At 36.1% G+C, this 12,569-nt stretch overlaps 2 protein-coding genes across 2 annotated transcripts; one reads left to right on the top strand and one right to left on the bottom strand.

Moving 5' to 3' along the window:
• Positions 1-1,174: 1,174 nt before the first annotated feature.
• LOC118982880 (olfactory receptor 52A1-like) lies at positions 1,175-2,125 on the top strand. The gene has a single exon (XM_037040034.1). It carries the CDS (start codon positions 1,175-1,177, stop codon positions 2,123-2,125), a length of 951 nt encoding a protein of 316 aa, XP_036895929.1.
• Positions 2,126-10,767: 8,642 nt separating this feature from the next.
• On the bottom strand, positions 10,768-11,721 carry LOC118982879 (olfactory receptor 52K1-like). The gene has a single exon (XM_037040032.1). The coding sequence runs from the start codon at positions 11,719-11,721 to the stop codon at positions 10,768-10,770; it is 954 nt and encodes a 317-aa protein (XP_036895927.1).
• Positions 11,722-12,569: the final 848 nt, after the last annotated feature.

The following is a 12,569-nucleotide window of genomic DNA, read 5'->3' as shown; positions in this document are numbered from 1 at the left end:
TAAGTGTATAAATTGGTTAATGAAAAATAAGAAAGAGAGCATATAAAGCTATCTTTAGCTTTAGAGAGTAGATTTCTAAAGAAAAAGAGTTGGACAATTATTAGAATATCAGGAGTTCAGAGTAGAAGTGAAGTGAAACAATATAATAAGAGATATCAGAATTTATTTTTACTTCCAACTGGTAAGAGTAAAACAAAAGAAAGTACTTGGGTTAGATTGAATTCCATTATAAATAAAAGACAGGCCCACAGCCAACCTGCTTTTTTGTATCTGAAATACATTAATATCATCAAAATATTTAAGTTACAAGGTTTAGCCAAAAGGCAGTTTGTGCAGGTTACAATTCTATCCTAAATGATTGTGCCTTCTAACTAAACTAACTTTCTATCTTCTCAACTTTCTGTCTCCTTTAAGATCTGCAAGGACTTACATCACCTTCTATCCCATTCTCTTACACATCCATAAATTATGCTAATAGGCCAGTATTATCTTAGTAAGCAAAATATGCTTCTCCAATGCTGATAAAAAACAAACAAAAAAACAACTCTTCCATCTCAGTTTCCAAGAAAGAACCAGGATAACAGGCCTGAACAGAGGCAACTCAACCAATATTTGCTGGAAGAAAAAACCCCCTCACTGCCCTGAGAGTCAATTTGTTAGATTTGTGAGGAGGTATTTTTCTTCCTATACTAGAAAAACATGTAAAGAATGGGAAAATTGGCCACCATCTGGGGATTCTGACCTTTGAAGAAAATGAACAAGGCTATGAGATTAAAGATTCAATCTATAATTTCAAGTGCCACAGATAAATTTTGCCTAATCTGAAATGTGTCTGGAGTTTGGAAATGGATATAGACAAAAAAAATTAATCTCCTCATGACACTATCTGAGAACTCTTCAAAAACTAGCAAGATCAGTGCTGTTATAATTTCAATTTCTACAATTTCTAGTTGAAAAACACTGGATTTATCTTTCTCATTCACAAATACCCACAGTGGCTTTAGAAAATATATCCATGAATTCTATTTTGATACTGACTTAAATTGATTCCCAAAAATATAGTCATGTGACCTCATTTTAATCATGTTTTTTTATGCTCTTCTTTCTTCCTATCCATATTTTTTTCTCTGAATAGGTAATAAAATCAGTGGTGAGGAAAGGATTTGCTAACTGGATGGAATCTACCAACATGTCGTATCTGAACCCAAGTACAGTGACTCTGATTGGGATCCCTGGACTGCAGCACGTGCAATTTTGGATTGGATTTCCCTTTCTTGGTGTATGCCTGATGGCTCTGCTGGGGAACACTTTCTTGTTAATCATCATCCCTACAGAACGCAGTCTTCACCAACCCATGTACATCTTCCTGGCAGTGCTGGCAGCCACTGACCTAGGTCTCTGTGCAGCGATTGCTCCAAAGATGTTGGCCATCTTCTGGTTTGGCTCCTTATCCATGGCCTTTGATGCCTGTCTCACCCAGCTCTTCTTCATTCATGCCTTGCAGGGTATGGAATCTGGCATTCTGTTGGCCATGGCCTTTGACCGCTATGTTGCCATCTGTGATCCTTTGAGGTACACATCCATCCTCACACCTTTCTTTTTAGTTCTGACGATTCTGATGCTGGCACTTCGGACAACAGCGCTTGTTGGGATTTTGCCCATTCTACTTAAACGACTACAACTTTTCCAGTCTGTGACTATTGGTCATTCCTACTGTGAGCACATGGCTGTGGTCAAGCTGGCTGCAGAAGATGTCCATATTAACAAGTCATATGGGCTCTTTGTAGCTTTTGCAATTCTAGGTTTTGACATGATCTTTGTCTTGATCTCCTACATTCTAATTTTTCAGGCTGTTTTTCGTCTTTCCCAGAGGGAGGCACGACATAAAGCATTCAGCACCTGTGCTGCCCATATTGTTGTCTTCCTGGAGTTTTATATCCTTGCCTTTTTTTCCTTCTTAAGCCATCGTTTTGGACATGTGTCACCCCATGCCCATATCCTATCATCTACCATCTATCTTCTTGTGCCCCCTGCACTTAACCCCATTATCTATGGTGTGAAGACCAAAGAGATCCGCAGGCAAGTCAAACAGATTTGTATTCTGAAGACTGACACACAGAAGTGATCCAAAAATATTGTAGCATGACATAGGAAATGTATGTATCTGTCTGTTTAAGATGGAAACTCCTTGTACCATGTCTATTCTGGTGAGGTTGTTATATTATAGTGATCTTCCCTAAATAACCCATATTCCTGAAACAAGAGCACTCAGAATATGAGATAAATTTTAGTGAAAACATATATGTATATCACAAATTCCTATTATCCTCCATCTCTCCTTTTCTTTCTTCTTTTATCTTTTCTTATAATCTTGGTATGATAATAAATAATATAGTTTTGTACCTACCATAATTGGTGCTAAAAAAAAATACCCTTCCTTCTTCATGTGGTGGAAAACTTTATGAGTCATCTACAAATGAAACATATTTGTGTTTTTTTTCTGAATTGAAAGTGACCAAGTTTATTTAAAAAAACATATTTTTTACCATTATGAAAACATAATGTGAAGGCTCTGGTGACTGGCTCTTCAATTATGAGAAGAATGTGCTAGACAAACTACATTTTTGTGGCCACTAAATTTTATATATTTCAGTAGTTGATTATAAAATGGTGAAATTCACTATCGTTAAGAACTATATGGAAACACACTGCTTCTGAAATAAAAATGTTTTTGTGTGAATAAAAATCTCTCTATCAATGAAGATTGTGAAATAGTGAGTGGATGATCCTCTATAAGGGTGGCATTCTTCACATGGCATTCTTCATGGGGTTTCAAGAATATTATAACAGTTCTAAGTCCCACTGGCTGGGTTAGGTCAGAGATATCAGAAACCATTGTCAGCAATAAATATACTTCCATATAGTGTCTAAATAAAGACACTATCTATTCACAGCATGTAGAGTAGAAAGATGTCACATTCTGAAGGATATTATTATTGGCAGGTACCAACTGTGGCTATAATTATTTTTAGTAGGCAGAAATGTGAATTGATAAATAGATGGTTGTTGGAGTATTTACTTAGCAAAAATAAATACTTCTTTCCTCTATGTGGCTTACCACTCCAAACTTTGCCCAATTTCTCATTTTTTTCTGTAATAGCACCTGCAGTGGATTGAGAGTCTTTTCACTGTGAAGCAGGGGTCAGAAGATAAGCTAAATGCCTGAGTTATGGGAGGAAACTGCTGTCATGCTGAAAAAGCCATGTTGTCATTGAAGAAAAGAGATGTGTCCTGGCTCCATAAATCTCTATAAATCTCTGACATATAAGCCAGGTGCTTGGGCTATGTTGGGATCTCCAGAGGGAAAAAACTAATTCACAAAAGTGAGAGAAAACCATGTTCATATATAAGAACTGATGTGGATTGTGAAAAACAATCCACTGGTGAATAATGATTGAGATGTTTGGTAACATAATTTAGAACCTAGAGAGGAAGTAGAAGCTGAAAAATTGTATTATGTTTTGCAAATTGTATTTTTAAGCATGGCTGTAAGTATATCATCCATATGTGATCTTGTCATACCTTCATGAAGAATGATTTTTTTTTCTCCCTGGCTGGGTAGCTCATTTGGTTACAGCATAATTCCTATATGCCAAAGTGCCAAGGTTGTGGGTTTGATCCCTAGTCAGGGCACATACAAGAATCAACTGATGAATGCTTAAATAAGCAGAATAATAAATTGACACTTCTCTTTCTCTTTCAAATCAATAAAAATTTAAAAAAATTTAAAAATGAATGCTGCTAGGCCCTGGCTGGTGTAGCTCAGTGGATTGAGCACGGGCCTGTGAACCAGACGATCACGGTTCAATTCCCAGTCAGGGCACATGCTTGGGTTGCAGGCCAGTTTCTGTCAGGAGCCAGTTCCCTGCAGGGGATGCATGAGAAGCAACCATACATTGATGTTTCTTTCCTCTCTCCTTCCCTTCCCCTCTAAAAAGATAAATAAATAAAATATTTAAAAAATATTTAAAAAAATGAATGCTTCTATACCTTTCAATAAATTTGAGACCTAGCAACTGCCACGAATACAACAGAAATCTGTATGTGCCAATTCTTGGAGAGTCCTTAAACTAATATTGTACCTTTTCTTATTTTTATGCCATGATATAAGAACCCCCTGGGTTCTATTGTGATGGAACAGGAATCAGTATGGAGGTGAACTGAGGTACTTGACATCCGAGTGAGTGAAAAAGAGGCCTTGTCCCTGGACCTGGATTCCTACTCCAAACACTATCTGCAACTGTTTGAGAGACTCCAAGTGAGAACTGCACAGCTGAGTCCAAGCAATCAATGGAACCTTGAGGGAAAAAATCATAAACTATTGTTCAAAGCCACTAAGTGATGGGGTGTTGTATTACACAAAAATAAACACATAAAGGAAATGATGTCAAGTGTTAAATTCTGCAGTAACAAAAGCTTAAAACATGCAGCATTGGTTTTGAGTGGATGTACAGAAGCTTAAAGGGTGCTAATGTTGATGAAGGCTTTAAATAGAGTGACAAAGTTGTTATTATGTACCAGAGAATAAAGGAATATGTGCTTTGTAATGATGGAACAATTGACAAAACTGTCACCCTTTTTCACATAGAATATATATATATATATATATATATATATATATATATTCTCTCTCTCTATATATATAGAATATATATATATACATATATATATATATATATCTTCAATGAACCTGTGGGTTTGATAAATTAAATTTCCAAGGAATGTTGAAAGTACCACGTATAATAAAATATGTATAGAAAAAGATGAGTCAAAGAAGTGTTTAACTTTCAAGTATACCTCAGAGAAACTACAAAGACTTCTGGTCATTCTGAGTTTGAACACAAAACTGGTTCTCATTCACTTTTTCTTTAGACATTATATACTTAAAGTCTGAGCTGGCCTCTGGGGGAAAAATGCATTTTTAAGACACTTTGTTATTCAGAAGAACTGCCAGGTTAGACTGAAAAGGATAGTGACATATTAAAATGAAAAGCATCATTGCAGTCCCCAACCTACTGGCTTAGAAAGATGAAGTGAAAATGTGAGCCATTAAAAGTGATAACTCAAAGTATAAAACCTAAATCCTAGAGGGTAAAACCAAGAACCACAGAGGGGAAAGAGAATTATTCTTGTGGAGCAAACTAGGACTTCAAATCAAGAAACTGGCAATACACGCCTTCAATTTCAGTATGCTATTCGCCGGTAACTGCATGTTCCATTTTTCTTCCTCTCGTCAATCGATTGTTTCTGCAGTTATCCTATTGCTGTATTAACATTATATGTTGACAATGTAAAAAGCAAATGACTTATCTCTTCCATTAATATGTGTTCAGAGAAAGAGAAATCATATTCCAAGAACTATATCCAAAGAACCATACACATGAAAGCTTGGATGTAATTTAGGTGATGAAAATTTGGATGAATGCCAAAATGGAATGACGAAAGTTTGGAGGGGATGTGAACATTTGTTGCATATGAGAGAAACCATGCCTGACTATCTTTGTCAAAGATGGATATGACAGTGTCTTCTACGTGAAGAAAAACTCATGTTTTTTCTGCAATGCAACCATCAGGAGTCTATTTCCCATCCCCTTGAATTTGGTCAAATTCCATGACTGCTTTGAACAATAGAATACTACAGAAGGGATTCTATGTAAGTCTTGCACATAAACCCTATCTAGCCTAGTAGCTTCTGCTTTTTATCATTTGAAGCCCTAAAAGACCAGGTATGAAGTTCATTCTAATTCTAAGGGGACAGAGGCTGGGGAGGAGTAATGAAGCACCAAACTTGTCAATGAAGAAGCCATATTGAATGATTTCCATCCCTATGAACTTTCTGAGAATTTAGCTGAAGCCCCTTTCTTCCTGCAATCATGGGAGAACTTAAAGCGAGAATGTTAAATTAAACCAAATCAACACAAAACTCAAAATTTTGGTTTGTTTGTAATGTAGCAAAAACTAATAAAAATAATTGGGAAAGGGGGTTATAGTTGATGAAACACTGCCCCACTGAAGATGAGACGTGTCCTATGTAATATTCAGAAGTGGAGTTGAGATTTCACTATGAAAGGATCCTAAATGGCAAAGAATGCTGGACAGTCAAACAAAATGCTTCTTTTCTCCCTCCCTCCCTGTCGTTTCTCCAACTCCTTCCTTTCCTCCATGTCATCTTTCATTTCTTTCTTTTATTTTTAGCACATATGTTGAATGTGTAAGTTCATGAATTGTTTTAAATTCACTTGCTTCATTCAAAGAAGTTCTTTGAAATGAGCCTTGACCTATTCAGCAGCATATGTTTACTAAACTCATATCAGATACCATTGAAATTCTAGATGCTATGAAAACAAGTATAAACCACACTTTCATCATTAATGTTTGAAAAGATCATGTAAGGAGGCAATTTGCATGTTGCATGCTATGTGTTATAACTGAGAAAGAATAAGGTAACACCAGAGACCGTTGAAAAGAATTCAATATAAAGTGAAGGGGAAAAAGAGGCAGGAAGTTAGGAAAGGCTTAAAAAGAAAGTATTGTCCAAGATGAGCTCTAAAAGTTGATAAAAAGCATGTAGTTGTAGCATTCTAAGGGTAGTTATTAATTTATTTGAGCAAATTTATGTACTTGAAAACAGGTACAGCCAAATTGGAAGAGGTTAATAGTGATTTTGCATATTTATTAATAAAATCTATATGTGCATCACATATATATGTAAATGAGTTGTGAATTTATGCACATCTCAGGTGAGGTATATGAATATGTATAAATATAAGTATGATAACATGTTACAGAGAGAGAGAAAGATAGTGAGAGATGTTTATAAACAAAATGATTGGAGATATGTATATGAAAGAAAAACATGTATATTTATATATGGTTGTATGAAATAAATATCACGTGTGTGTGATGTTTGTTCCAGGTAGACCTGGGGATATCTAAATTATGAAGTTTGAGGATGGGTAAATGGTCATGATTTACATGTATAGGTCACTTGGTTTATGAGTTGGTATTTAGAAACATTTTTAAAAACTGAGACTAGTGTTTAGAACATGCTTATGTGTAGTGAAAAAATCAGTTTCTGGGTACAGTCCTTGCCCTTAAAGAAACGTCAGTGTAAGTGCAGTGGTAAGGCATGCAGACTAATATTTGAAGTAAAGAACAAGTCACAGACTAATGAATGTCACAGAGGCTAAAAGTGTTGGCAGTACAGAAAATGACAGGTTGGTGTCATTTGAGGACAGGCATCAAGGAAAACAAATTAAAGAAGAAATCTCTTGAGGTGTGAAGGATTTCAACTAAAAGATCAAGGGAAAATGCCTCCCAAGTAGCACAAAAAATAAGCTAAAGTAGCAAGAAATGTGTAGTTTATTCACAAATAAAGCAGTTGGTTTGGCTGGATTGATGCCTGTCCTGTGATTTAGTGAAAATAAAGCACATGGAAAAGCAGACTGGAATTAAGTCATGCAATTATTTTAATGTCATGCTATGCAGTTAAGACTTTATCTTGAGAAACTGGCTGTTGAAGATTTTAAGTACATTAAGGAAGATATTTGTTTGGAAAATACAACTCCATTTGCAGAGTTAATAAAAACTTTGAATATTAGAGAAATTGATTATATGAAGATTAGTTAAATAAATTTTAAAGTATAGAAATTTAAAATGATAAAGTATAAGAAAAAGATACTGGAAATGTTCAGAGAAACATTAGTCATTATTTGGATGAAGGGAAGCAAAAAAAATAATTAAGAACATCAGTATTTTGAACAATTTAACAAGTCAAATGAGTAAAAGTGGGGAATATAGAGGGATAACATAGTGGCAAAGAGATTAAGAGTTTCGTTTGGAAAGACTTAAGGTTAAGGTGCATATGGAGAGTGGTTCACAAGGCTGTTTCAGTGTGTCTTCTGGAACACAGAAATAGTGCATGCTTTGAGATACAGATTTGGTTGTCTTCACTGTGTGAAAACAAATTAAAGTAGGTAGAAGGGAAAAAATGAAGCTAGAGGAAAAAATAGTTTTTTTAGTTTCTTTTTTATTTCCCATGCTTTCCCATCAACGCCAATCTACTGCATATTGTTTGCATAATTTGACACCAACAATAACTCTCTAAATAAGACTATTCTTAGAAGATTTTCTTCAGAATAGTCTTCTTTAGGGAGTGGTAGGGGGAAAATGGAGACAACTGTGCTTGAACAACAATAAAAATGTGGAAAAAATAACAAAAAATGTTTAAAAAATTAAAATTAGGTATGAAAATTAATAAAAGACTATTCTCCATTAAAACCCTTCAAACAAAAAAAGATCTTTACTCACTGATATGATCACAGATAGTTTTACACAATTATTTCCATTAAGATTATTCTTCATGATATATAATTCTGCACTGGTTCAATATCTAAAACATACATGTAGAAGAAGTATACTAACAATGAATCAGCAGAAGCAGAAATCAAGAAAAAAATCCCATTCAATATAGCAAAAAGAAAAATAAAATATCTGGGAATAAATCTAACCAAGGAGGTCAAAGACCTGTATGCAGAAAATTACACAACACTGAAGACAGAAATCAAGGAAGACACAAACAAATGGAGACGTATACCGTGTTCATGGATTGGAAGAATTAACATCATCAAAATGTCCATACTACCCAAAGCAATTTACAGATTCAATGCAATACCTATTAAAGTACCAATGGCATATTTCACAGACATAGAACAAACACTTCAAAAATTTATATGGAACCATAAAAGACCCCGAATAGCAGCTGCAATGTTAAGAAAGAAGAACAAAGTAGGAGGGATCACAATACCTGATATCAAACTGTATTACAAGGCCACTGTAATCAAAACAGCCTGGTACTGGCATAAAAACAGGCACATAGACCAATGGAACAGAATAGAGAACCCAGAAATAAACCCAACTCTCTACAGTCAATTAATATTCGACAAAGGGGGCAGTATCATAAAATGGGGTAAAGATAGCCTCTTCAACAAATGGTGTTGGGAGAACTGGACAGCTACATGCAAAAAAATGAAACTCGAGCACCAACTTACATCATACACCAAAATAAATTCAAGGTGGATAAAAGACTTAAATATAAGCCATGACACCATTAAAGTCCTAGAGGAGAACATTGGCAGGAAAATCTCAGATATTTCACGCAGCAACATTTTTACTGATATGTCCCCTAGAGCAAGGACTATAAAGGAAAGAATAAACAAATGGGATCTCATCAAAATAAAAAGCTTCTGCGCAGCTAAAGAAAACAGCATTAAAATAAAAAGACAACCAACTGTATGGGAAAACATATTTGCCAATGATACCTCAGACAAAGGTTTAATCTCCAAAATATACAAAGAACTCACACGACTTCACTCTAAGAAGACAACTAACCCAATTAAAAAATGGGGAAAGGACTTGAACAGACACTTCTGCAAGGAGGACATACAGAGGATCCAGAGACACATGAAAAGATGCTCAATATCACTAGCTATCAGAGAGATGCAAATTAAAACTACAATGAGATACCACTTTACACCGGTGAGAATGGCTATCATAAACAAAGCAATAAACAACAAATGTTGGAGAGGGTGTGGGGAAAAGGGGACTCTGGTCCACTGTTGGTGGGATTGCAGACTGGTACAACCATTATGGAAAACAGTATGGAATTTTCTCAGAAAACTAAAATTGGACTTGCCTTTTGACCCAGCAATTCCACTGCTGGGATTGTATCCTAAGAACCCTAAAACACCAATCCCAAAGAACCTATGCACCCCAATGTTCATAGCAGCACAATTTACAATAGCCAAGAGTTGGAAGCAACCTAGGTGCCCGTCAGTAAATGAATGGATCAAAAAACTATGGTACATATACACAATGGAATTTTATGCTGCAGAAAGAAAGAAGGAGCTCCTACCTTTTGCAACAACATGGATGGAACTGGAAAGCATTATGCTGAGTGAAATAAGCCAGGTGTTGAAGGACAAATACCATATGATCTCACCTCTAACAGGAAGCTAAACAACAAAGCAAACAAGCAAGCAAAATATCACCAAAGACACTGAAATAGAGAACAGGCTGACAGTGACCAGAGAGGAGAGGGGAGGGGATTTCAGGGGAAAACGGGAAAGGTTTGCTGGAACAAGTATAAAGAAAACATGGACAATAATAAGGGGGTGTGTAGAGATGGGAGGGAGGTGAGGAGGGCTGGGGAGGGGTGGGCAGGGATGGGGTAAAAGGCAGAAAGCTGTACTTGGATAATTAAAATAAAAAAAGAGATATTTTTTGATTTATAGCTCCAAAAAAAAAATAAAATAAATCCAAAAAAATCAGGATAAATATTTTTGTCCACAAGTCTTGATAATATAGTCCTAAATTCATTGTTAACTCATTTGAAATAATGTGCTTCCAATTCATAATATGTAATGCAATTACATAAATAATAAAATTAACAACAAAATATTTCCCTATGTTACTACTTGCAGAAGCATTTGAGGAGGGTTCTGGTCATGAGGGTTTCATAACATCTGCATTCTGTTAGAAATAACTTGTCTCAGTTACATTCCCATACTGAATAAATCCTCCTCTTCCTTGCTTTGGTTATTTCATTCCCCACGAACCCCCAAATTTGACAGGTATTATTTCTACCTCCAACCTAACCTGATTTCCAGCTCCATACCCCAGGTCTCCTGTCTACCCCAGGTATCAAACTCAGTCTCCATGACAGTACAGGATCCTCAGTACCCACTCCCTCATTTGCTTGGTCCGTACTCCATATATCAAGGGGTTGATCATGGGAGGCACAAGGAAGTAAAGATTGTCAATGATAATCTGTAGATGGGGAGCCATATGGTAGCCTAAACTTTGGGCTAGGACAGAAAAGACAACAGGGGAATAAAAGAGACCAATGACACAAAGATGAGAAGCACATGTGCTAAGAGCTTTGCCCCGAGCCTCCCAAGAGGGTATCTGAAAGACAGCCTGAAGGATCAACCCATATGAGAGCATGATAAAAAACAGATCAAATCCCACAGATGCTACAATAACCATGAGGCCATAGATAATGTGCTCAGAGATGTCTCCACAGGCTATCTGTACCACAGCCATGTAGGCACAGTAGGAATAAGCAATGTTGTAGGTTTGGAAGCTTTCCAGTCTTTTTGCTAGGATGGGTGCTGGGATCAGCACCGTCACTGCCCTTGCCAGTACAGACAGTGCCATCTTCACAAGCATGTCGTGAGCAAGGATGGTGGTATATCTCAGAGGGTGCCAGATAGCCACAAATCTGTCAAAAGCCATGGCCAGGAGAATCCCAGACTCCATGACATAAAACAATGGGATGAAAAACATTTGCGTGAGGCAAGCGTTGAAACTGATTTCTTTGGCATTCATCCAGAAGATACCCAGCATTCGGGGCACAGTGACACTGACCAGGGACAGGTCAACAACTGATAGCATGGCCAGGAGGAGAAACATGGGTTCATGAAGACTCTTCTCCACCCAGATGATGCATATGATTGTGGCATTGCCAATGACTGCAATGACAAAGACCAAGAAAAAAGGCACAGAGAACAAGCCATGGGATTCTTCTAAGCCAGGAATTCCAGCCAGGACAAATATCAAAGGCTGAGGAATGGAACTGTTGCAAGAGGACGTTCCTACCATGAGCTCCTCCAAGGTCTGATTCCTGAGGGGAAAGGAATAAGGGACATTTTGAAATCACTGTATAATTTGTATTTAAAATACCAGGTATTGTAGGTATTATGATGATAATCATAATTATATTACATCAACTAGTGGTCAAATAAATGTTTCAGCTGCTTGGGGTAAAGAGGATGATAGTCCTGGCCTAGTTTCTCTACAATGGGAAGAAACAATTTCAGGGATAAATTCTCAATGAAAACATATCAACTCCATTATTTTAGATTGTTCTGAGGCTCTGATCCCATTTAATATTTAATATGTGAAATCTTGTAGGATTTTTTCCCAATTAGCAGGACCTGGAAAGAGACTCAACATTACAGGCAAAAGCTGGAAATCATGGTTTTCACTACAGATGAGAAAGTTTAATTTCATCATCCCAAGGTCCTCAGCCCTTGAGATTGGCCTTGGTGCTTTATGATTATTCTCTGGAGTATTTGTTGATTTTTACAAAGAACCTAGGAAACCTACTGATCTTATACCTAAAAATATGATAGTATTCTGAAGAAATAACATATTTTCCATGAGAAAACTGAATCCAAAAATACAATAGATTACAAAATACAAAATACAAGTTCCAGTGTTTTAGAATTAAAGTGTGGTTGGGAGTGGGTAGAAGTAAGTTAAATTAATGGGGTGGCATATATATATATATATATATGTGACTTTATGTAATTTTATATGGAGAACTTAGTGGTTAATTGTGATATATATTTCTATGGAAATAAGGCTATTGTATTTGCTGTACATTTTGACCTACTTAACTATTTTGAATAGAAACACATATTTAAAAATTTATAAATTATTTGATA

The sequence above is a fragment of the Sturnira hondurensis genome, unplaced genomic scaffold (genome assembly GCF_014824575.4).
Source record: "Sturnira hondurensis isolate 20B ecotype Veracruz unplaced genomic scaffold, ASM1482457v3 Scaffold0002532, whole genome shotgun sequence".
NCBI classification, from domain to species: domain Eukaryota; kingdom Metazoa; phylum Chordata; class Mammalia; order Chiroptera; family Phyllostomidae; genus Sturnira; species Sturnira hondurensis.
This window is presented reverse-complemented; position numbering and strand designations above follow the sequence as displayed.

Bases quoted from the DNA above. Each gene is read 5' to 3' on its own strand.
- LOC118982880 (XM_037040034.1), top strand. From the start codon at position 1,175: ATGGAATCTACCAACATGTCGTATCTGAACCCAAGTACAGTGACTCTG.
- LOC118982879 (XM_037040032.1), bottom strand. From the start codon at position 11,721: ATGGTAGGAACGTCCTCTTGCAACAGTTCCATTCCTCAGCCTTTGATA.